General features: G+C 37.0%; 1 protein-coding gene across 2 annotated transcripts; it reads left to right on the forward strand.

Moving 5' to 3' along the window:
- The first annotated feature begins 41 nt into the window (after positions 1-41).
- On the forward strand, positions 42-25,343 carry LOC119774612 (guanine nucleotide-binding protein subunit beta-4). Of its 2 annotated transcripts, none has more exons than XM_038272165.1 (10): positions 42-191; positions 13,551-13,747; positions 13,938-13,976; positions 15,839-15,945; positions 17,524-17,587; positions 18,384-18,546; positions 18,747-18,813; positions 18,984-19,185; positions 19,365-19,581; positions 22,277-22,413. In XM_038272165.1, exons 2-10 carry the CDS (start codon positions 13,691-13,693, stop codon positions 22,381-22,383), a joined length of 1,023 nt encoding a protein of 340 aa, XP_038128093.1. In that variant the 5' UTR covers positions 42-191; positions 13,551-13,690; the 3' UTR covers positions 22,384-22,413. The 2 variants fall into 2 exon arrangements, with proteins under 2 accessions (XP_038128093.1, XP_038128094.1); XM_038272166.1 differs by lacking the exon at positions 42-191 and adding an exon at positions 7,590-7,810 and having other exon boundaries at positions 22,277-25,343.
- Positions 25,344-26,993: the final 1,650 nt, after the last annotated feature.

Below are 26,993 nucleotides of genomic sequence, written 5' to 3' on the forward strand. Positions count from 1 at the left end.
CAGCTGCTCTCCACTCATACTCCAGCTCTGCTCTTGCTCTCCACTTATTTACAGCCTCTCCAGGCAGCATCCACAACGCTCAGTGCTGAAAAGAAGAAGCGAAACCACAGCCACTGTGTGTGACTCCCAGTCCATGTTATTCAGGACATATGCAGTCCACTTCCTCTGTGTCTCATCTTCTCAGCAAAAAGGTAGAAAAGCTTCAACTGTTTTTGAAATCTTTAGGTTTTCAGTTCTGTTCCTCTACAGGGCGTGAGATTTAAGCCATCTCATCTGTTGTGCCATAGCCTTATACAAAAACATTTGTATAAAAGATGTTTTCTGTACGAAACGTTTAATTATATTAGAAGGGAGTGTGTGCAGAATCTGCCAAATTAAACCTCAGTTACTATGTAGTTTTAGGCATTATTAGGGCCTGGGTTTGGTTATCAGGCAGCTAAGGGGTATTACCTTACTCTTATCCCATGTTCAGAACCTGTGGTGCGCCAAAATGTCAAGCAAAAATAATTATGTGCCCATGATAATAAATTAATGATCATCTCATAATGGTGCAGCAGTGATTTGAAAAGGGTGGCATTAGCCTACTAGGCTGTTCCATACTTCCTCTAAATTTATTCCCTCTATGCATAGGTCTTGAGATTCACTTCTTAGGAAACTCAAACCTTGTTGGTCTACGATTTTACTAAAGCACTTGGGATTCCCCTAGTTGGAAATATTCTCACTTCTTCACTGTGTACATTTCCTCTGCAGCTTAAAGTGCTAATATGAGGTATTCATGAGAAATTCTGAGAGTTTAATTTTTTTTTTTAAATGTTTTGCGGCATGTTTTTTTTTTTTTTTTTTAAAGGGTCAAATTTTCTTTCACACATTTATCGCTGTTTCCATTTAGAAGTGAAAATGTAGCTTTGTCTTAAATTTACAGATTACTCAAAAACTAAACCTAGAGTGAAAGTAGTCTGTAGTATTTTTATTATTTATTAAAATAAACGCCCCTCAGAAAAAGCGCAGAGGTAGTCCTTGCCTAGAAAGCATTTGTTATAGAGCCCAGGATTGACTTACACATCAAAATACAGTATTATATTATAGACAAAATATGCCACTCAATTCACTCAAACAGTGAGTTATTCATTATTCATCATTCGTCTTTGCTTTAAACTCTCCCAGAAAGACCAGAGCATACTTTGGAATTAATGGATTGAAAAAAAAAAAGTTTTGAAATAATTTAGAAATTCATGTTTTCTTGCACCTTTATTGAATCTACCTAAACCTTTTTGCATTTTGGGTCACTGGAAACTGGCTCTATGTTTGGGAATAAAAAACTAATTGTACATCATGTATGACGTTTCACACTAAAGTTAGTATTTGATTTTTAGGTAATCATTTGTTACAAATTAAAAGCGACATTATGGTGTTTTTAAAAAACCTGGCTTATCCATTGTTTATTCAGGATCGTATATATACATGGATCCTGTTTATTCAGGATCGTATATATATATATATATATATATATATATATATATATATATATATATATATATATATATATATATATATATATATACACTGTACAGACCTAAGCTACATAATTCATTGATAAAAGAACAATCAAAACATGGCCTTTAGAACCCAAAGAGAGCAGTTTCAGTGGATTTTGGCACCATACACCTCAAGATTGGGATAAATATAAAATAAACTGCTAATTAGATCTTATACATTTATATTTCCATTATTGATGTTGCTAAATTACTGTGTGTTGTAGAACGGATTATGTTGGAAAAGTGAAAGTGTGTTTGGTTTTATGTAAGAAAGAAAGGTCAGGGTGTCATGGATGCTGGGACTGATGCAGCTGAAAAGCAGTAAGTTCTATATGTTAATGCTAATTAACAGTCAAGTATACTGTCAGTCATTTAAAGTTGCTTTTTAGCTGTGGAAACATAATTGTCAGTTGTAAAGTTTTGTCTGTATAGCTGGAAAACATTACATGCATTAAAACGTATTTTATGCTCAGATCTCAAACAATTTTTCACAACCATAGAAACAGTGTATTTAAGGAATATTAAGGGTCATAAGACATAAATAATCAAAAGGCTGCCTTAAATATGGCTGAAGATCAAACAAAGGGAAAATAATTATGAAAAAAATATAATTATTAGCCTTTTCTCTGACCTATTTTACATCTTACAGCACAATAGGTAACATGTAATGTTCTAAATATAGTTTGTAAAATCTTGTTGCCTATCTCTACTGGTGTTTTTTTCTAACAGCCTTAGAACCTCTCTAAACCTAAGAAGTACTATTACAAAGTAGCAGACTATAAAATATATTTTTGTAGTTTTTTTTTTTTTTTTGTACTGCAGTTGATTTGCTGCCCATTTAATTTTTTTTCTAATTTATAGAACTTCACAACAGTAAAGTTAGCATCTTTAGTGGTGTAAGAAAAAAGGATAATTATTTGGGTCACGTTTAAGCGTAAAAAAAAGTCAGTTATGAAGTTCTTTTAAAAATGCACTAAAAAGATTATTCATTATTTAACCCTAATGGAGAGTAGGGAATTATTTCTTCTATGAAAAAGCTACTCAGCAGCATTTGACATAAAATGTACAACTTAAGTTAGACCTAGTTAAAGGGCTGATTCTCAGGAAAAAACATATCTCTAGCTGTCATCATCCATTTTCCTCATCAAAGAGAAAATTAAGAGGAGACAAGGTAGCAAACTCAGCAAGGCACGCATATTTTAAGTCACTTTGCACTCTTCAAGAGCGGCCTTTTTTCGATAATCCATAATGCATAGCAGCTCCGGCTCTCCCTGGTATTTCTCCTACCTTCTTGACGTCAGTTGCCATTTCTGATGGTTACTCTAGCAACAACCAGCCTCCCCAAGAGATGTCTGGTGGATAAGACGGCCCAGATAAAGCCTTTTAAGGTTCTACTCTTGCTCCACCTTTTAATTGCTTTTGATACGCTGTAAGTATTACATATGGGCCTCCAGGCAGTGTGGCCATGTGTGTATATTTAAAAAAAAAAAAAAAAAAGGACATAAGTGAATAAAATAATACAGAAAAAATCTTCACATCCCACATACGTATCTTTGATTTGATCACCCACGTGCAGGAATCCTCACATTTGTGACCCAAAATTTGGTCTGAACTCTAGTTGGGTGATTAGTTTGTTGTACAGTTTTAATTTTATATGTAAATGTATGGCCTTCGCAATAATTTAATACATTTTACAGCATTTAGCAAATAATATACAAAGAAAACAGATATCATGTGCTTATTCATGTGCACCACTAATCCTTAAAGTCCTTTTTGACTTGCAAATCCTATTTGCAGGTAGAACTACTGTTAATTCATTCAAAAGAGTATTTTCCTTTTTTGCATCTATGCAAAAAAATCTCAGAAGTAGTGGGCTGCTGTAGAAACCTGTTGACCGCGTTGGGAAGAACTTCTCACGAGAAAAACGAGAGCTGTTTCCTATGAACCGTAAAAACAGCCATAATATTCAAATTATCTCATTTATTCACAATACTGCTTCTGTGTGTTACCAAGTCTACTCCTTGTGTGCATTTGAAGCTGAATTTGCATCCATGAAAATAAAATGTCATACATGAAAGCAACATCACAGATAGGTCACTGTATACAATGCACATTATGGGCTCTACTGTGCTATTTATAGCCTTCGCTGACGTATTTGCCTTTCTTTGGCTATTGATGTGCTATTTTTACATTGTCATTTTGCCCTACCTCCTTCCCTTTTGGTTGCCAAGCAATGAAACAGGGGACCTGATTGGCCAAGGAGACGCTTTTGCTGACTGTGACACTCAGCTGGCTGATGATATTCACTCTTATTCCGCTTACTGGAGCAGAATACTCACCGTGTTGTTTTCTCGTTTTATTAAGTAATTCATTTCCTAGATTTCACAGTTGATATCTGCAATAGAAATAATAAATGAAGATAATCCAAGCGGCATTATTGGTAACCTCACTCTGACATAATCTTTTGCTATCATGTTAATTCTAATCCTCATAATCTGTTTAGGGCTAAATTGGTAAGTCACACCTAAACCACTGCTGTGAAAGTGAATTCAATTAGACTTAATCTGACCCCATGCCTCTCCCAAAGGAAACCAAGAGCTGGTGAAACTTTCATCCTCCCTCCATTGATTATGGCTCGTGCAGAGATATGGAAAGCCTATCCCACTGCTCCCTTTCATTGGCCCCATGAAAAATTCATCCTGTTCTAATGGAAGGAGAGAGAGATCCTTTTGAATGAGCCTACTGCAGGCTAAGCACGCAGTGGCACAGCTGTCTCCTGGCACAATGCAGAATTAGACATTTGCATGTTTTGGATGTTATTGTAAAGCTAACTAATTGATGATGTTTAAGTTTAAGTCTTTGTTATTAAGTAGCTACTGGAATAACAACGCTTGAGTGAATTAAAACAGTTGTTCATTTCTTTTTTTCTATTTTTAATCCTGAAATGGGTTTTTAGATTTTTGATTTGATGTAAGTCTAAACTTCTAAAGCGTTTAATATAGAAAGAAATTGTGCTTAATGGAAACAGTTTTAGATTTAAAACTAAACGTGAGTAAAAATTTAAATCAGTTTTACTAAAAGACACAAGCCATTGCTTTTTTTTTTTTTTCAAAAAAAGTAAATGAAAGTTACATTATGTTTAACTTATTAGTTATATATTTTAGTTTTCTTGCTGCCAATAATATACAATTTATTACAAAACATATGCAAATTATAAAAATAAAAAAAATGTTTCTTCCTATCTAAATTACAGTTGTGACTGTTCTATATTCCAAATCCAAAAACACTTTCCAAATAATGAGGGCTCAGATGAGAACATTCAAATTTGTCCCAACCTGAATGTTAACGATGAGGGAGTGTCAGATTATTGTAGCCTCGTGTCTAACTGTCATGATTTTGCTCCGTTTAAGTTTTCTTTTTCAGTTTTATTTGGTTTCATTTACATTTTGAGTTGTTTTCTGGTTGTATTTGTGTTCTTATGTATTTCCTGTTTACCCTCTGTTGCTCTCTTGTGTCAGTCCCCTTATATACTCCTGTTCAGTCACTTTCTGCTGGTTCCTCATTGTTTCTTGGCTCCTTGTGTGTGTTTGCCCTGATGTCCTTTGTTATTTTTGTAATTCTGTATTTTGTTATTTGGGGATTTTTGCATCATTTTCCACGTTTTTATTATTAAATCTGCTACAAACCACTTCAGCTTCAGTTTCTGCATTTGGATCCTCTTTAAACCTTTACTGTACCTGACTGTCTCAATAGGGAGAAGGAGAAATGCCTAGTAAACAGAAGCTAAAAGCCCTTAGATATACCCAGCTTTCATTTGCAAATTAGCAGGCTTATATATTCGGTGAGTTGTGAAGGTGGTTTTAGGCAGAAATATTAGCTGTATTAATAAAAACAAAAGTACATTTCTAAATGCTTTTTTATGTCTTTCCAAATTAAATTAAACTGATAAATCTAGGGTGACAAAAAAATAACCTTTTAATAAAACAAATCTTTGAAATTGAAAATATTTACATTTGATTGAATAATTATCTTTTTATTTAATGGTGACCATTACCATTTTCATTTGAGTCTGTTGTTGCTGGGATTCAAAAAGGACAAACTTTTTTTACCTATAGTAATCTACATTAAAGACTGCCTTTGTAAAACTGCAAAGCTGTCCTATCACATAAAGAACATATCCACGATTAAAGGACTAACGCCTTAGCAGGAGCTAGAGAAAAGAATTATTGTGTTCATCTTCAGTAGCAGCGCTGTTTTCATAGGTCTGTCTAAAAATGTCGATAAGACTGCAGCGGATCGAGGATGCTTCTTGCAATAAATCTCAAAATGGCTTAATACCAGAATACATTACAGACTTTCTTACGGTGTATCAAGCCCCCAGACCTCTCAGGTCTTCTGGTTTTAAAGTACTTTGCATAGCTAGAGCCAGAACCAAACATGAAGAAGCAGCATTTAGTTTGTATGCTTCGAAAATCTGGAATTAACTCTCAAAAGATGTAAAAAAATAAAAACTTCAGATGCTTTAAATCAAGATGGAAAAAAAAAAATCATGGTCTTGGAAGGTTTTATCTAAACATTATTTGTTACATTTCCGACATTTGTTTCCATTTTATTAATCATTTAATCTTTTTTTATATAATCCTCTTATTTGAAAGTGTCACTTTTATTCTCTATTGATGTCGCTTTGGGTTTTCTATTGGTCTTAAATTGGGGCATAATTAAGTTGAAACAACTTTTATATACAAGCATCAACATTCAGGTGCCTTTGGTGACATCACAGAAGGCAGAAGGCAATCATCAGCATCATTTCAATAACACCAGTGGGAAGAAATTGGGCAGGGAAATCCAATCTCTCAGATGTCAGAAATATAGAGGTTGTTTGGGTGAGCTAAAGTAGTATGAGTTCAGACAACATTAGACCCGCTGTACCTCCAAATATGTTAATGATTTCAAATGATCCATCCATTTCCCTTCACGCTTATCCCAAACGGGGTCGCGAGGGGTGCTGGTGCCTATCTACAACTGTCTATGGGCGAGAGGCGGGGTACACCCTGGACAGGTCACCAGTCCATCACAGGATATCCATCAAATGATAAAATGCAAGATATCTTTTATTCACTTTTACAGTGAATACAGTAATTTTTGCATTATTATTAACATCCTCATTAGAGTGAAACTCTGGTTCAAATACTTACTTTTGATTCTTTTACAGTTAAAACATGCTAGGGATTTCAAATAATTTCATTATTGATGACAGTTTACTGAAAGGAAATGTGTTTAGACCAATCGAATGAATAATATCAAAATGCAAGATGTTGCTTATATTTCTTTCGGTTTGTCAGAGTTTCTGAGACGTAGTTTATTCAAATAGAGCTAAAATAAATGAAAATAGGACTTTTGTTATAGTTTTGCATAAATAAATTAAGATTTGACTATGTTAGTATAGTTTTATGACTGAATTCAAAACAGTTATTCTGCTTGCTTGGGGGCAGGAGCCAATCAGTCTGGTGTTATTAACTCAGACGCATTAAAAAGTTTTTGCAATATCAGGTATTTCTTCTATGCTTTAAGAAATCCTTTAAGAAATGTCCCATTTTGTGCCAGAAAGTGAAAAGTCATACACTATAAATATTTTTAAAAACAAGTGCTTGACATGTTTACATGTGGTTTCCTTTTGATGGATTTTGTTTTAAGTTATATTTACATAAATCAACTAGTAAACATTAGAAGCACTGGTTCTACTCTATTAATTTCTTGAATAAAAAAAAAAAAAAAAAAAACCTTCTACATGTCTGTTTGTTTCCTGTATCCCACTCGGTTTCCTCAGTGTAGAGGGGCTGGCAGAATGTACCATTTTACTGGGAGGGAACACAAAACGTTGCACATATTTCCGAAGCATGTTTAGCAAGCTACAACATCCCTCTCAGATGCCGTTTTTTTATATTAACCTAAGTTTAAACACATTTAAAGGTAGAATAAGTGTTTAGTGTGATTAAACTAATTCAACATGGCAACGTCAACTAGCGTGCACCCCTTGGAGTAGGCTGTTGCCATGTTCCCACTTTCATGGGTGTGGTGATTAGCCTGCTTGGTGAAAATTTCAGTCAAATCCGATCCGAGCGGCTGCTCCCTTCTGACCCCTAAAAGCGGATTATATCGTGTGGAAATTAACGCGGTTCCTCTCCCCCCATCTGAGGCAATGGTTGTCGTGTGAAAACATATTAGTGCTACACAGACTGGAGGAACCGGACCGAACCAGAACGCCTCTTTTTCAGGTGAGGACGTGCAGTCTCGTCTTTGGGTATTTTGGTTGCCTGTGTCTTGTCAGTGTTTTTAGGGCTATTTCCTGTTTTTTGTTAAAACGGGATTTATAGTAGTATTGTTATTTTTCTATTATTGTTTTTGCTTTTGCGACCTAAGTGGAGTTCACACACGTCCAGAACCGTGAAATAGTTGCGGCTCTTGCAATAACAGTTAGCGGTGTTTTTGATGTGTGTTTTCCCCTCCTTTCCACTGCCTACAAATCCACAGCTAGCCGAACGCGGCCTTTTACCGCCTGTAGGGCGGAAACTATCAGCGACTCACTACTTTTCACTAGTATTTGCGTATCCTTTACCCCAATTCTTAACACTGTTCTATTTACTTGTTTCTTTTCTCTCTTACAAAAACCTCTGCGTGACATTTGTCAGTTTTCTAGTTATTAATACTCATGCCAGTCCGCCTGCTTATCAGTATCAGCTGGTGGTGTGACGGGGGCCCTGCCTGCTTCACAGACGCATCTCCACTCCAGCAGCCCAGAATAATAATAATCATAATAAAACTATCACACAATAATGTCGCACAGTCTCTTAATATAATTCGACTTTCAGTTTTTCAGTCTGTGGTTGGGTGTCTGCCTCTCTGAGTGTGAAACCGTGAAGTAATAGTGAATAATTTCGTCTGCTGGTTTCATCATGCCATCAACAAGTGGTAACTAGTTTAGGTAAGATCTAAAGCTGAATGTGTCAAATTTCGCATTTGATTTGAAACTATTTGATAGATTATCATAAGAAATTCATTTAAGCAAAAACGGTGGGGGAAACGGTTGATTTAGTAATTGAAATGGTGAGTAAATATAAACGTGGGTTTTTTTTCTTTTTAAAAAGCATTTCTTCATCTTTAAGTGCAACAATTTGCTCATATTTACTCATATATGTTTATAACACAAGATTTTAGATTGGGCTGCAGGTTTATTGATTAGAGGCGGTACTTTAAAATCTAATGGGAAATTGAGTAATTGAGGGGTAAGACCCTTCTTTTAGCCAGCTGACCAGTAGTGTGCAGCGACTAGTTAAGAAAACTGCAGTAATGGGATCCTTTCTTTTGAAATGTTGGTCTCTATTTCAGATATAAATGCATTTCACCTATTTAGGTTATATGGTTGTAAACATGGCTGCTTCATTAATTCAGTCTATCTTACTGGTGTGGAAGCAAACTGGAGAAACAAGACCTAAAACTGTAATCCTAATCATTCTTATTCATCTGCACACCTACATTAAGGCTGCACTATGGATTAAAAAGTGTTTTGTTTAATATAATTGCAGGGAAATGTTTAATTGAAGCAGGTTAATTATGAATAAAATGTGGTCAGTGTTCTCAATAAAAAAAAATACCTATTGCTTGGGCAAACTCTTTCAGTTTCCAGTTGTTGATGTTGATGCGATAAAAGGCATCAATAGGTTAAGCAGACGGAAGTTGCATCCCTTTTTCGCCTTACTGGAATTTTGTTGATTGTTTCCTCCATTCTCCAAATGCTTCTGTCAGGTGAACGAGGTTCACATGTTATGACATTGAAATAGAGTAGGTTTACTTCTTAGGCAACAAAGGAAAGATTAGATGAACATTTTTAACGTTCTATCCCTTATTGAAGAGACTCTTTGGGGCTTTTTTTCCCCAGAGAGAGAAAAAAAAAAAAAAAATATATATATATATATAAACTGTTTATTAAAAAAATACAGGGGAGGGGTGGGGTTAGAAAAGCATGATTAAAATGTTATATTTTTTCTCTCACTCTCTTTGCTCTTTTCTGTTTTACTTCTGAACTACGGACCAAGTTGACCAAATTTTCTTTATATTGAATAGAAAAACCTTTAAATACCAAACTATGTATGGAAATATTTCTATTTACAAATTACATATTTCTTAAATTGTTTATTCGTCATCCTTTGACCACTACCGACATGCCGGTAAGCATAACCACCAAATTATGTAAATCAAAGACATCATCCTTCTATTTAAATACTTTATTATGATTTTTAGAGCTTTGCATATTTCTGTAGCATTTTAATAAATACCCGATCGATATCAATATTAAACATGTCCTATAGACTGTTTTATATATTCACTGAATCCAGTGTGTAGCTGCACAGCATTCTGGGAGATGTTGGCGGAGGAAGAAAATAGCCTTTCCACCTCTCTATCAAACTAAGCAAGGTTGGCGGTACAGCTGCCCTCTTTTGAAAGGTTACGTTCAAATAGGGTTAAGATTGAACTCTAAATCTTCTTGTTCCACTGATTTTTGTTTTAAATCGTAAAAAAAAAATCTAAAAACAAATCAGTAGTTTTATCAACTCATAATAAAGGCTTATATGGTCATACAGTCATATCATACAGCAAAGGGAGGCATGTTGAATAGTTTAGCACCAAGGGTCCATTCAAAGGATGGGGATTTCTAGCTCCTGGTAAATATTATAGATCGATTGACGCAGTTTTGTTTTTTCTTTACTTTTTTTTTTCTTAAACACCAATATTGTTATTTCTTTCTCTATTTACATGAAAAAAAGACACAATTATGACATTTACATGTTAAACATTAATTAACAAATCAAACAGACCAGCAATGTGTGCTCTGCATGTGATCTCAAGGCATGGCTGCTGAATGTGCCGATGAATCTGAGAACGCCTGCATGTGTCCGATACCAATACAAGAAAAAAAGGTCTGGCCGACATTTCTGTCTATCTCTATTTAATATTGGCCAATGTTTGATATTATTTTGATGATTGAGAGGAGAAAGTGGTTACTGTCGCTAGACGGCCATGTTTTAATGCAAAATAAATAAAAATAAGAGAAATAGTTATGATGTAATTAGAAAAAGGCTAAAGTGAAGAATATTTCAAAACATAAGAGGTTCATTAATATTAGTGAGACTATCATGCTTAAATAAAGGCTAATTTGAAATATATATATATATTTAAACAGTCAAGAAAAACTATTTTTTCTTTTTTAAATTGATTTCATTTTTGTTTCTGTTTGATATTAGTGGTAATTTTCTGCATGTCTGGCTTCATCACAGCCCTTCTGAATGAATGTTAACATTAACAATTTGGGAAATTAAGTGGAATCGATACTCATCAGTCAACTTCCAAAACCAAACTAAAATAATTTACCTCTATGACAGTAAATAGTGTTAGATATTTCTTTGCGTTTTCCTCTTTCCTGTTCTTCCCACTTTTTAACTTTGATGAGGTAGAAATTGACAGTTTACACACTTTGCATGCCTTTAACTAACGAAATATGAAGTCAGAACTGGTAGATCTCCCATTTAAATCCTCTCCAACAGGGAGAGATGCATTAAGGTTCCTTTTATGCATATTAAATGAGGAGACAGTCCATCTTTTTCTAGAAATCTACCAGCTTACATGCTCTACTTTGATAAACTTTCTATAAACTTTTTATCAAATAATAGTTGGGTATAATGTAATATCCTAATTCTCTGTTAGATTTTTTTTAACTTTTGTTTAAAGAAAACTTGCAGCATGTCTTATGTTTTATAGTAATCAGTCAGAATCTGCACGTCAGAACATGAAGTAAAAGACTATCAACTGTTTTTGTCTGTTTATTTTAACCTACAAACTGTTTTTGTTATGCAGGTTTTGTAAATAAAGGCAGAGTGTCATTGTTATAAATTATACATAATGATAAACCTACTGTATTAATATGCTGGTCAGGTTTTCAGTCATCCAGGTCATAGTCATTCCAAAAAAGTTAGTTTTTGGAATTGAAAAAGCTTCCTGGATGTGAAGTGAAACGTCTTCCAACTTGGAAATAAAGTTCAGTGGATTGTTTTTTAACTTTTCTTGAACTACTGTATTAATAATCAATGTATGATTAATGATCTTCATTATTCATTAAGGAAAAGGGACTCTGTCACTAAACTACGATTTTGTTGGGGGCAGGATCTTTATCATTTGCAGGAAGGATTGTATTAATATGTTCTACTTGACAAATTTACTTAAAGTGAATCAACCTAGATACTTTCAATTATAACAAAAAGGGAAAGTAGCTGAATCTATAACATTAAACACTCTAAAGTGTTTGGAAAAGCCCCCTTAAATTGTAATTGTTGTTTAATTGTGCTGTTGTGTAAGTATAATGTACTTTTTGCTGCCTCTTGGCCAGGACTCCCTTGACAAAGAGGTTTTAATCTCAGTGGGACTCTTCCTGGTAAAATAAAGGTTAAATAAATGTTTTAAAAGTCTTGATATAATCAGGATGGATCCATTTAAAGTTTTTGATTACAGAGAAGTTAAAGCTCCTGCTGGTGTCGCAGAGTCCCACGTCTGATTGTGTGGCATATACCCATCAGCCATAGCTGGTGGGCACATTCCAAACAATGGACAGCTCTCGTACGCTACGCTCTGCCTTCGTCATCCTTTCCCCAAGCAATGCACCATATTCTTGTCTTGATTTTTCTTGTTCTGTGCCTCAAATTGCACAGCTACAGAAAAAGTATACATTAAGTATAGAGCTGTATAATAAAGTGCCCCCAATAGCTATCCATTTTCATTTAGTTTGATTTGTTAATAAAAGTCTAAATTGGAACTTTTGTAACGTATGCTGTCTTTGTGTTATTTTTATCATGTAAATAGAGGGAGAGGAGAAAAAAAATACCACTAAAATTTTGGCTACAAGATTCATCCAAAATCAGAAGCGCATATCCGGGATCATTTTGACTGATGTCAAAATAATTGCCATTATTATATTAAAAAAAAAACAAAAAACCTGTGTGAGTTGATCTCTAATGTCCCATTTGAAGCACAAGGAGCCCTCTGTGGTGCGTCAGCCTATGGAGGCGTGTAGTATAACAGATAGATGGCTGTTTTAGAGCAGAGACACATCTGAGGCGGGCTGCTGCTAAGCTCCTCCCACCAGCTTGCGTCAGAGCGGCATCAGTCATGGTCAGCTGAACGCGCTGAGCAGGGTAATTTGACACGATGGAGGAATAATTAAATTAGCTTATCAAGGTAAAAATCTTAAGAATTATTAATGGTATCAGTAGATTATTATTATGTAATAAGGGCGAATATGTTCAAGTGGTTTCCTGTGGACATGTGAAAGCCTGCGTTAGTCCCAGTGGTTGAATTATAGATTAAATAAAAGATTTAATCTCAGTATGATGGATTACTGTGAGAAAAGGCTGTCCAAAGATCTCAGAGAAATCTCTGAGTGCTTTGTGACCCACATTCATGCTCCCCAAGGTAAAGGAAGTGGCAACTTGCTCGTGCAGAAATACACAAGCATGCATGTGCAAATAAATGCTTAATATGACGCTCACAGACATGCTGACACAATGTACGCTAACTCATAAATGGTTTCTTCTTCTGTTATTCACTTTGACTAATAAACAATGCTGACCTGCCCACACAGTTAGCAGACAGTGGTTCAGAGCTTGCACGCTCAGCAGTGGGCCATGCCAGCAGCGCAGTGCGGCGACACAAAAGGCCAATTGAGTAAGGAAAGGTCGGGGCCCAGTTCGGATGGCCTTTTGAACCAGAGTGAGGATGTTTGAAGAGACAGACCTCCTTCCAAGCTGCCACCCAGTCCCTGAAATCCTCCCTGGTGGGTCTGGATGGCAGCATTGTAGCCTTAGAGCTTAACCCATCCTAACCAAAACAGGAAACCTCTCTTTGTCTTCAGCTGCTATTCTTTCCATCTACCTGTTGAACTTAAAGAGTATTTCTGTCTCTGTGTTGCAGGTGTCAGCTGGCAAAGTGTTTGTATGTGTGAGTGAGTGAGTGAGGGTGTGTGTGTGTATGTGTGCAAGCACACACGTGTATTTCCTTAACTTAGCCAGTGTTTAGAGAGGAGTGCGTCCTGAACGCATCTAACGGGGACAATGAGCGAGCTGGAACAGTTGCGGCAGGAAGCAGAGCAACTACGCAATCAGATCCGGGTAAATAAACGTTTCCATTTGTTACAAAATTATTCTTAACATTTGAACGTCTTATACTTTACAGCTATAGTTTTAAGGAACATTTCTATACATGTTTTATTGTCAGTGCGAGACAGAAACATGATTAAAGTGCAAATGTACTTTCTCCATCCTGATAACGATTGTAATCACAGTTGATCTCTCCTTGCAGGATGCCAGGAAAGCCTGCAGTGATTCCACTCTGTCGCAGGTATGATTCCCTCTAAATTTGAACAATAACAAATTCCTTTTCATTTTGTGGCAGGTTATTAAGGCGCTATGAGTAATTTGGTCAATGTTTTCCATTCTTATGTTTACAACATCCTTAAATAATTGTAATAATTCTTAGTAATAACCAATAAAATGCAAAGTACCACTATCTAGGATACTCTTATTTATATTTATACAAAAGTTTTAACGCTATCGGAACCAAAACCGGTGGGACTATAGCTACATTTTCCCTACAGTTGATGGGATTACTCTATGTACATACTCCAGCCCAGTAAGCGGAAGTAAGAGAGAGATGAGAGGGACAGACACGAATAAATATGCAGCATGGCTTTCCTACTTAATATAGCAGTCTGATTATGGAGAAGACAAAGCAAAAAAAAAAAAGCCAAGTTTGAAGCTTTTTTGTTGTTTTTTTTCGTGCACACGGGCTTAAAAAAAAAAAAAAAAAAAAAAGAACAACCCAGCATACTCTGCAGCAAAATCTGGATAAGCTGATAAAGATGTCCAGGGAAAATGTGTTAAGGATTTAAGGTGCATCCGCAGTAAATATTAAAAGAAAAATTTTAAGTAAAAAAAAAAAAAAAGAGATTCCCACTTTTGATCTTTGACACATTTCCTAAACTACAAAACTCTGCATAGATGCACATGCAGCACCTGTTGAAGATGTTCAGCTTTGGGGATGATTCTGGAAAAGCAGAGTTAGACCGAACTCCTTCAACAGGTTAAAAATGGTGAACAGATAAATATTTTACTGAAGATGGTGTGCTGTATGTAGAACTTAGGATGCACTGATATGTTGTTGGACGATGTCAGCATTGCCTTTATGGCCAATAACCAGTATACATTTCTCTACCCTTTAGTAACTGAACACAGTGCTGATATTGCTTCTGTTAAAAGCCCAAAATCCTTTACTGCATTATAATCACAATGATCAACAACAGCTAGATTAAAATAAACATTGGTTATTAATATCGGACATGTTTTAATGATCGCACCAATATGTGTAAGAATGACCAACACCAGCGTACAGCAGTGTAAATGCTAATGGATGGTACAATCCTGCGGCTGATATTTTAAAATGGAATATGCAATGAAGTTTAAAGTTATCAAACAATTTTCAGAAATAAAATGTTTTTCTATGTATTCAGGTGAAGTCTAACTTTGAGTTATAAAGTTTAACAGCCTGAATTAATGCTCCTATTGATTGGTACCCATGGTAACTGGTGGAGCATTTCCCTTTAGCTTTGCTGGATTGATTTGTGTTACTACCACAGATCTGAAAGTTATTAAAAATGTATTATAAACTAAAGCAAAGAAATGCATGATTGTGAAGTTAAAAGAAAATTCTTTTCCAATTTTTTTTTTCTATTAAAAGTAGTCTGATTGGTTTTGTATTCAACCCACTTTCCTTTGTTGACAATGCTATATAAAGTCCTGTACCACCAGTTGCCTCTGGAAGAAAATGGTCAATGGTGTCCATCAGAGTGAATAACTGATGCTAATTGTATAGCATCACTGAACAAAGAAAACTTAAAGAGATTCTCTAAACATCTTAGAGCTATGTTCAGGTCCTCTGAAAATTGTAATGAAACAACTGTGAACATTATTGTGTTATAGTTTGGGTCATATATTCTAATATAAAGTCAAATTTGAAGTTTTAACAGGATGCATGTAATCTCACATTTTATACTATTATACATAAACTGGTACATAAGTTGTTGAGCATTGGTGATCTGTCCCGGCTTTATTGTTAATATACTGTCCTGTTTTCGCTGCCTCAGCTTGTGTCCACTTCCGGTATCAGGTTGGTTCTCTAGTTCTCTGCTTCCTGTGTTTATGCAGATCACAGCTGGTCTGGACTCAGTGGGCCGGATACAGATGCGGACGCGACGTACTCTCAGGGGACACCTGGCTAAGATCTATGCAATGCACTGGGGGAGTGACTCAAGGTGATTAGATTTCTTATACGTGCTTCAATTTCTAGAAACTTATGTAAATGTCCATTTTGGTTGCAAAATTTATATTCAAATTACACTGGATGTAAAACTTTTGTTTAGGTTATGTTTAATTGATTCCTTCCCTTACCTCCTTTTGCTTCTTTAATTTGTTTTTGGTTCCAGTGTAATCTGTGTAGAGTTTATCCAAAGTCTAATAAACGAAGCCCGAGGACTGTTATTATTTTAGAATCTGTCATTCTGTCTGTATATGTTTGCACCATCAAAGAATTCAGACAATGTAGAAGTAGCATTGAAAAGTTCTGATTAAAGTTTTTCTGTGCAGCTAAGCTCCGTGCAGAGCACATGTCGGCACCAAAGGCTTTTTTAAATCAGTAGTAATAAAATCTTTGTGTTTTGTGATCCTTTCTTTCTCTATCAATGCAATGCACTGGGGCAGTGACGACAGTCCCAGGTCTGGGGCTGTAAAACTATCCGTACTCCCATTACTACCGTACTCCAGTCTCTACTAATATGACTAATATTCCCATAATCACCTTTTACTGTCACTTTACAATTAAGGCAACAGCACTGTTTTAGCTCCTCGCTTAGAACACATTAAAGATATTTGGCCGAAGCAGAAAAACGCTTTTTGCATTAGAGCTGCAGCTTCTAAGAATTTTTCTTGCAAATTTAACATTGCAAGATGCTGCAGGCTGCAAATGTTCACTAAACTAGTTCTTACAAACTGCTTTATTCACAGTTTGCTGCAATATGCACTGAGAGGCGCAACAAATCAAAGCTAGGATTATAGTTTACACTGTGTATGCATGCTGTACACTATTGTTGACTCATAGAAAGCATCTTTTCTTTCCACAAGTGTATTATCCTAATATAATCTGGATTTAAACCGCATTTAATTAATACAAGTAAATGTTTTTTGTTTGTTATTTTTCAATAAAAAATCCTCTGAGGTCAAAGGCCTTTGCACACAGGGTTCATTAAAAATAATCAGTTATAAATGTCTCTTTAAAAAAGCGTGCAGACCCATTGATTTTGATCCACCTTTGTATATTCTCTAAGGATACAATGAGAAGCTAATGACTTCCATGTGTAAAGGCCTCATCTCTGGCTGCTCTCAGTCCTTAAAACATGTCTGTGGTTGAAGGTGTGAGCACAGTGTTTGTTTTGCAAACAGCCAATGACATTTGAGCATGATGGCTCTCCTCTTGATTATACCGCAGCACCATTAAGCCACTTCCTGTACCCGGACCCCGTCGAGAAGGGAGGGAGGGGTTCCAGCGGTTCCTGCATCTAAAACTAACCCTACACCCCCCCACCGCACACCAATTTTCCCCCCTTTGTTTTTGAACTCTCATCTCTGCTTAAGGTGGATATAACATAGGGTGGGACCAGGAACAGTCAGGGAGTGGTGACTCTACAGCTGATTAACCTCTTAATAGTTCAGGCAGCACATAGTGTAAGGCGGCTGCTTCTCATCGCTTTTAGTGAACTAGGTGCATGTAGCTTAGATTATGATGAAATATCTACTCGTGAGTTAATGTCATGCTGATGTTCTTCATCTGCTGTCAGGTTACTGGTCAGTGCCTCGCAGGATGGAAAACTGATCATCTGGGACAGCTACACGACAAACAAGGTGAGGATTGGCTGAAATGTTTGTGGCTTGTGATGGCTTGCTCCAGTTTTAAATGGACAGTTTTGTACAGCATTTTTCTTGGGGAAAATTAAAAGAATCCCCCCATTTAAAAAAAAAAAAAAAAGTTTTATTTACACAGAGAAATTACAATTTAGGTATTTGAATTGCTAACTGATAAACATTTGATCAGAAATATTAGCAAATTGTCTTGTTTTTCCTTTCTGTCTAAAATTCTTGTTTTCTTTGTTTTGTGGGGGAGGGGGTTCTAAAGAAAATGTGAATGCATGTTGGTTCTTTATGCACTATATGGCCAAAAGTATTTGGTCACACCTTTAAACCAGTGAATTTGGATGTTCTAATAATTTCTATGGCAGATGGTAAGTTTGACACGTCAGCCCCGTAGAAAACCTTTGGAGGTCAGACTGTATCTGACTATGAGCCTAAACAATGTGGAATATGTTTACTAAATATATATATTTGCTGGGAATGTGGGTCCATATACAAATTAGACTCTACAAATTAAGAATAGAATTATGTCATCGAAGTTCACATACATGTGAAAGTAAGGAAGTATTATACAAATATCTACAAACAACCAGGCCTAGATCAGAAACCTGATTTCTTGCCATCATTTACCTCAAGGAACATTTTAGTCAGAGAATAAATAAAACTAATTTATCAGTAAGATTGTGGGATTGCAATAAAACTAGATTGTGCAAAAACTAAATTCTTTAGAGAAATAGGCTGTGGATTAAATCTTGTTTAATGTCCCTTGCTGACTTTTGTTCACTCTTAGATGCATGCTATCCCGCTGCGCTCTTCATGGGTGATGACGTGCGCCTACGCCCCCTCTGGGAACTACGTGGCCTGTGGAGGTCTGGACAACATCTGCTCGATATACAGCCTGAAGACCCGAGAGGGCAACGTCCGGGTCACTCGAGAGCTACCTGGACACACTGGTAGGGGAACCTATATTGTTTTGTTTTTTCTTTGAGATAATTAATTTCACAAATGCTTGTAAAACCTTCAGAAATGTCCCTTCTGTTTACCTGGGGAATGAACCTTTTAGGTTTTAAAAAAAAAAAAATTTTATTTGGCTCTTCAAAGGATCGGATTAGAAAGAATGACTTCTGATTCCAATTCCTTGTTTTGTGTTCAGGTTATTTGTCTTGCTGCCGCTTCTTGGATGACAACCAGATACTAACCAGCTCTGGCGACACCACCTGGTGAGAAGCCCCCACATTTCTAACACCGCAGCTATTTTCACACTTTAACCATTGGAAACTTCTTTTCACAGTTTTTTATTCTTAAGCTGCGATTAATTGCAAAGTTTAAAGTTTCGTTAGGTTTATCAGAACAATATTTCTCTTCTCATTTTTTTTTTTCTTCCTTGCAGTGCATTGTGGGACATAGAGACGGGCCAGCAAGCCACCTCCTTCAGCGGCCACACTGGTGACGTTATGAGCCTGTCCCTTAGCCCAGATTACAAGACCTTTGTGTCAGGAGCTTGTGATGCCACCTCCAAGCTGTGGGACATCCGTGACGGCATGTGCAGACAGTCGTTCACCGGCCACGTGTCTGACATCAACGCCGTCTGTGTGAGTCCTTAACCCTGGCTCTCAAATAGCGTCTGGTTAGGAGGATGGTTCTCTTTTCTGATATTAGATCTGCAAACATTATTTAATCAAAATAAGAAACTTATTTTTTAAGATGTCAACCATTGTGTCATCTGAGCTGTTAAAGCTGTAACGTTTGGTGTTTTGCTTTACTCTTGCAGTTTTTCCCCAATGGAAATGCGTTTGGCACAGGCTCGGACGACGCCACCTGCAGGCTGTTTGACCTGCGTGCCGACCAGGAGCTGATGATGTACAGCCACGACAACATTATCTGCGGCATCACCTCTGTGGCTTTCTCCAAGAGTGGGCGCTTGCTTTTAGCCGGCTACGATGACTTCAACTGCAATGTGTGGGACACTCTAAAAGGCGACCGAGCAGGTATGACGTCTGATCAGGAGGTTTCTGCTCTCTCTGCTTAATAAAGCAGAACAATGAGCAAAATCAATTTCCAATAGCTATTTATTTTCTTTTTCTCTCTGCTCTCATTTGGACTGTAATATCCAGCTTTTACATATTTAACACTGGGACTCCCAGAATTCTGATCCTACTAGAACTCCCACTGGCCGTCAATTTGACAGGTGACATTTTTCCCGATGGAATGCATTAGTAGTGATGATGTCATCAACTGAGATGGTTCTAGTGTGCGATATAAACTCTTTGTGGATATGTGGACCTTATATCAGGTCAAATATATATATTTTTAAAGGCTCTATTGTATGCTATTATTATCTGTGGTCTAAATTTGTATAAAAAATAAATCGGTAAAATAAATAGGTCTGTTTTACCACACAGGTTCGAAGTTTAAAATTACAATTTTATTTACAGAAATACTTTAACCCCACGCATTTTCCCCGGACGACCTTTTCACATTTGTAACAAACATCATATGATACGTTTTTTTTGTGCAATGCTGAAGCACCCTGCACTGTTTTCTTTGCTTCTCCAAAGCGGCTCTTCAGCAGGGGAGGGGCTTGTACCCTGCGGAGGGCATATGGTCGGCATGCCAACCTGTGTGTGATTATAGCAGACCATGGGCTCTGGTTTGGCTTTTGGGCCACCGAGTGTACCGGCTGAGGTGTGGGCAGCGCTATCCAAAACTTGAACAAAAGTTTCACTATTGCCTGATGGGTCACTGATACGATCATCCTTGGACTCTTTGTCACAATCTGAGCCACTTCCTACCCAGTCCTCCTGATTGGTCTCTCCCTCTCAACCTGAATAACTATCATCAATATTTTGAAGCATTTCTAAAGCCTGTTTCGCAGTTAAATTTCTTCTGAAAGCCATTTTTTCCGTATTAGCCAAAGAGTTCCAGGTAGGATGTCGATTGCTCGGCAGCAGTACCAAACGTCAACCAGCCGCGGGAAGAAATTACAATGCAACTAATAGAGCCGTCAAAATGACGGCTGTGGGAGATCGAGCTAGAATTAACCATATTTATTTTTTACGTTTTTATTTTATTAAAAAAATTACGTGAAAATGAAGGGAAATATAGAAACAGGAAAAGTCAGTTAACATAAGAAACATATGATGAATGTAAATAAAGTTCTTTCCATTTAAAATCTCAGAACCGTCAAAATTGACGGTCGTGGGAGTTCTGTGTTAAAGGAATAGTACACCCAAAACATGATTAGCCTTCATTTTCTACTGACCTCCATGCTGAACAAAACTCTGGAGTACTTTTTTGATATCTCAAATGCATCTGGAGATCTGGGAGGCTTCTTGCTGTCTGCTGACATTCAAATAATGGAGGTCTATTGTGCCCGAGACAGAAAGGTCCATAAAAGTCCACAAAAACGTGTCAATATTCCTCCATACTGCTCGTCCAATGTATTCCAAGTGTCCTGAGTGGGTAGCATCCAGAATTTACTCGAAACGAAGTCATTTAGAATGTTTTTAGAGCATAAACAGTAGTGTATAGGATTTCCTGAAAGCGCGCACATGCGCGTTCACGAGCCTACGGAAGCCGGCAGACCAAACCAGCGCATTCAGCTCGGCAAAGAACTCATGCTCTTCCTCAACACTGAAGTCCTCAGACATTTTTCTTTCGTTGTTTCTTTCTTTGCACAGGTAAACAGCACATTTCTTCTTCTACGCTTGCATTATCGGCAGAGCAGAAGCTGAATGCGCACTTTCATCTGGTTTGGTCTGCCGGCTTCCGTAGCGTCCTGAACGCGCTGGCGCGCGCTTTCAGGAAATACTATACACTACTGTTTATGCTCTAAAAACATTCTAAATGACTTCGTTTCGAGTAAATTCTGGATGCTACCCACTCAGGACACTTGGAATACATTGGACGAGCAGTATGGAGGAATATTGACACGTTTTTGTGGACTTTTATGGACCTTTCTGTCTCGGGCACCGTAGACCTCCATTATTTGAATGTCAGCAGACAGCAAGAAGCCTCCCAGATCTCCAGATGCATTTGAGATATCAAAAAAGTACTCCAGAGTGTTGTTCAGCATGGGGGTGAGTAGAAAATGAAGGCTAATCATGTTTTGGGTGTACTATTCCTTTAAGCTGCTGTCATCGCTATTTGTTTTTTTGACCGAAAATTGTTCCCAGCCCGACCCTCCATTACAAGAAAGACATTTAGATTAATGTGGATATTGCAGGGTAAAGTTCTTTGACTAAAAATCAGTCTGTGACATAAAATGGAAGACTTATTCATTTTCTTCTTTGTTTTATATAACATGCATTGAACTGACTGCATCACCAGAATCTGGGTCAGCAAAAACATTATCTGGGCATTTTAAATGATAAAGCACTCAAGTTATTTAGTTGAGGGCAACTCATGGCACTTTATTGAACTGGATTTTATTTGACAAAACCTGACTAAAAGAGGCAGAATATAAATAAGTCACAGATGTCAGGTTTTTGTTTGTTTTTTAAGATAGTTCCTCCACTTTATGGTTATACGCTTCTTTTTAGTTGGTTCGTAAGATGAAATCCTAATAAACTGACTTGTTTTTTTAATGCAACATGTTAAAATGTAAAGATTTTTCATTCTTCCATTGTACCTTTAGATTATGTGACCATCTTGCGGCTTTGCTTTGTGTTCGCTCTCCTCCAGGCGTCCTTGCAGGCCACGACAACAGAGTGAGCTGCTTAGGAGTGACAAACGACGGCATGGCTGTGGCCACCGGCTCCTGGGACAGTTTCCTCCGGATCTGGAATTAAACCAAATGTCCGGCCTGATGTCCTCAATCACTGCCTGCCACCTTGGTTCTGCAGCCCCCATGCGACTCATCTGCTGGGCTGGACCCGAGGGAATGCATTTTGAAAGCCCTTTTCATCCCTCCCAGCGGAAGACTCTCAAACAATTTTTATTTTTCCCCCATCCGGCTCTAGAACAACAAAAACCTTTATGAAAAGTCCAATCTAAACCAAGAAATCATCAAAAAATATTGAATATAACTTATTTTCTTCCTCTAAAGGGCATTAAAGTGCATCAACAGTCATGGTTACAAAAAAAATGATCATCAATGTGTAATATGTAAATGTATATATAAAGGCAGTATATATGTATAGCATTATGTGTGTATATATGCATCATATATGCATATATAATGTGTGTATGTATATATTTTTGTAGTTATTTTTCTTGCTTTTTATTTTATTTGGTTTACTATAGATATAGAATAACAGAAATATCAGTAACCTTTAAAAAAAAAAATCAGCAAGGCTAATCAATCAGTTTCGAGACAAAATGTAACTTCTTTTGTTAAGATTTTATTTTTTATTTTTTTGGGGCTTTAAACATTCATTATTTTTGAACGGATCCTAAGGCTGTGATGCCTGGAGGAGCTTCATCCCAATAATTATTTTGTTTTTATATATATATAAATGTTTTTTGTCTGGATCAAGCTTAAACTCCAAAGTAGCAACTGTTCAAGTTTAGGCATTTGGATTGGTGGGTTCAAATCGACCACTGAACATTGGACCACCATTCCATGGAAATCCACTGCAGAGTGACTGGTTAAGAGTGGTTGTAATAATCCTATCCCCCCTGCGGTCTGCAGAAGGATTCATCTTTGCTTCGACATTGGGATGAACGTTGGATATGAGGTGAAACGATGACAGGAATCCAAGCCCTAACTAGTTTCTCCCTGCAATCCTGACAAAATGGGATTTACAAGAGCTTCCTGTTGGGACAGAAAAAGACTGCGGCAGTCTGCAGGAACCTGAGAAAAACAGGAAAAATTATGTCAGAGCTTGCCATGTTGATTTGTTTTTTTTTCCTCCTGAATGAAGGATTGAACTCCTTTTAAACATCAAGGTGTGAGCAAAAACAGAGAAGATGTGTGCCAATTTAAATCACACCAGTGCCATAGCAAGCCTGCTACAAAAAAGGACACAAACATGTCTTTTTTTTTTTTTTTTTCCTAAGATTGACACTTAAAAGCATTTTTGTTTCTCACCAAAAAAAGCATCATAAACTTTTAATCTAACTAGTTAGGAACAAACACGTAATAGACAGCTAGAGGCGCACTCACAAACCGTAATACCAACGTGAGCCATGGTGCACATGTAAACGTGATATGAGGTTTCTCGTCGTCAATCCTGCATTTAAAAAGCTTAGATTGTGTGTGAGTTGGACCTACCCATCAGCTGTTTCAGGTGCCTGAATATAAATGAATATAAAGCCCTGGGCTGGATAGAAGAGGGGTTGTGCTTAAGGAGATCAGGCAATGCTCTCTATTATGCCTTAGGATACCATTCATAATAAGAGTGTAAAATTAGCATCAATAATAGAAATACTTTCCTTTTTTGTTTCTATAATCTCATATTGTTCCTGCACAGTCTAGAATTTAGTATAATTGTGTTCCAAGCCTAGATACATTTTGAAAAAAACAAATCGTTTCTCTGAACAGCTTTTCCAGCTCCATTATGAGAAATTTTGGGTTTTAAGTAGAAGACAGAAATCAAAGTTTGTGTTCACCCATATATCTTAGTTTGATCATCCAAACATTAATCCATCCTCTAATCAGTTCATCCATTCATGAAACCTGTCCCTCTGCCAGTCTGTCCAACCATCCTTTCATCCATTACGCTTCTGTCAGTGCAGCCCTCCATCCACCAACCTGTCCATTTGACCTGCTCTTGATCCATGCCAACATTAGCCCATCCAACTGCCAATTCATCTACCCGTCAATCCACTTATCCTTCATCCAACAGACCCATCAATCTTTCAATCATCCATCCATTTATGAGTGCATCCATCTGCTAATATAGCTGTCTACTTGATGAGCCATTTGTATCCACTCATTTGTCAATCTGTCCATTCATCCATCCAGATCTCTAGCCATACTTTAGCTGCATCCACCCACCTATTCATTTCAGCCATCCATCAGTTTATCAACCCTTTCAGTAGTCTGTCAGCCCATACATAGATCCATCTTTTTATCCATTTATTTGTCCATTTAGGTACCCAGGTATCCATCAATTAGTTTGTCAGTCATCAGACGGTTTTACTATCTCGTCTCTTGTCTAGTTACAATAAGTACAGCCTGACCTCTACGGAAAAATCTCTAAAGTTTTTAGTGATTGTTTGTATATATATATATACTTGAACCATGGCTCAAACAAAAACTGTGAAATCTAGAAACATGGAGTCTGGGAACCCTGTGAGCGAGAAAGTTCTTGTTTTCCAACCGAAGCGCAAACGGATACTAGTGAACACTAAGACACATGCTAAAAGGAAAACCATGTGCAGCTCCTCAGTGCTTGTTAAACCCTTTTTTTTAGTATATAAATCTGCTTTTAACTAATACAGTAAAGTTTGTATTACCTAACAAGGTTTGATCAGCTGCCGATTATTCCCTAACATCCCTCTCTATGGTCGATATATTTTTATTTTAACGGTTTTGTGTAATTTCACTCTTCAAGTAACCCATCCTGAGGGAATGCTTATGAGCCGCAGGGAAAGCTTGTAACCGTACAAGATTTGGAGATCTGCAGGATGTGAAATGTGGAGTGTTTGAGTGTTGAGGGCTTGTGTAGAGGAAGGTAGAGGGATGGGGAGAATTTGATGATGTACAAGTGTTACTTCCTCATTCATCTGTGCCAATGTGCTCCACAGACCCTGAGCTGTGAACCGAATACTAGTCTGTAAAATTAAAAAGACAAAAAAAAAAAAATACTTTGGCTAGTGTTGCTCAAGTGCCACTTTCAACCCAATCTGTTGTCTGATCCAACAGGTTGGCTGCTTCTTTTTCACAATCAGTCTTCGTAGCCACCAGGGTCATTTTAGCTAACAAGTCTGACTATGTTCATATATTGAATCAAGAGAACTAAATGGTATGGATTCAAAGAGACAGGAAATCATTTAGGGGTAATTACTTTCCAAATTCAACAAGATGCTTGAAGAAACATTCACCCGAGTTTAGGACAGGAAACCAATGTGTTGGGTCTAATTTTCTTTTACAAGCATTCATATATTGTTTTCCCACCACTATAAAATGTAACCTGCTGCGTCCTTTTTGAATCTAAACATTTTTAGGGGTTTTTAAGTGAAGACTGTAATGCAGTAGGAATTGTTATGTCCTTTAAAATCTCAGGCTGAATATGACCACAGTGAGCCAAGCGTACATGTGCAGGATTAATATTTTAAACTCCTTTGTGGGAAATGACAAACTCAACTAAGTAGTGGATCATTTTTAAGTCTCAAGCTATTCAGAGCCATCTGCTCAGTATTTCAACAAGTACTCTGCGATACTGCTGTTATTAGGATAGATCAGTCAAATGCAGCTGGATCAATTCCTGGGCCGCCATTCAGGACAATAGTTCAAAAAAGTGGTTCCACCCCCAGCTGTTTTGATAATTAAGTAACAAAATCATCATCTGCTGCACACTGCCAGTCAGCTGGCTGAAAAAGTGCTACTAGACCTAGAGATATTAAGATATGTAAAGGATTATAATGACCAGTCTCTTCCTCTTATCAGTGAAGCACTGTTTTAAAACCCACTGTTATTTCACTAGTAGTTTGTCTGTAAAGCAGACAATTGCAGGCTAGTTAGTAGATAGTCTAACGGAATAACCCGCTTGTTATGCTCTCCAAAGATCAGAAGGAAGAGGGGGATAATATTCTGCACAATAAGCGCTATATTGAGAGAGTGCTTATTCTAAATAGCCAAATCACTTTAAACATGTTTTATTTCAGTTTTGGAGTAAAAAATGTAAAATCCTTATTCAAAGTGATTTCACTGTACTTTTATATTGGCTCATGCATAAAAAATAAGTACTTAGTTTGTGTTTTTCACCTACCACTGGGGTCTGTTTCTAATCGTCTGCCTCAAACTGTCACTCATTGTCGTTGATCTGTACGTGTCGAGTGAAAACGGACAGAAACCTGGTTCTTGTCTGATTCTTCAGTCACTTGGTATTATATTTAGCTTTATTCATAACTAAAAAAAAAACTAAATTTAAACGCAAAGCCTGCCAAGATTATTGTAAAAAAAATATCCGTGCCGATAAATGTTATGTAGGTTGTGCCAAAAAAATGTAACTTGTTCTCCCTTAATTCCTGCTGCACTACCTCCAACCTCTTCATTACATTTTTTGTAGCTTTTTGGTTAATTTTATTGACAGAGTCATCAGAAATTGCAATGCAAACGTTCCTTGCATAATTTCTAACAGCCTTAGATTATTTCCTGTTCTCGTTGGGAAGTAGCTTTGTATTATGTGTTTGCCGTTGGATGTTTCCTCTCATCTTCCCTAAATGTTAAGCTGCTCCTTTTATCTCACGGTTTTACTGTTTCCATATTCCGTAAAGAGTCTATGTGAACCCC

The sequence above is a fragment of the Cyprinodon tularosa genome, unplaced genomic scaffold (genome assembly GCF_016077235.1).
Source record: "Cyprinodon tularosa strain WSP-4 unplaced genomic scaffold, ASM1607723v1 ctg82, whole genome shotgun sequence".
NCBI classification, from domain to species: domain Eukaryota; kingdom Metazoa; phylum Chordata; class Actinopteri; order Cyprinodontiformes; family Cyprinodontidae; genus Cyprinodon; species Cyprinodon tularosa.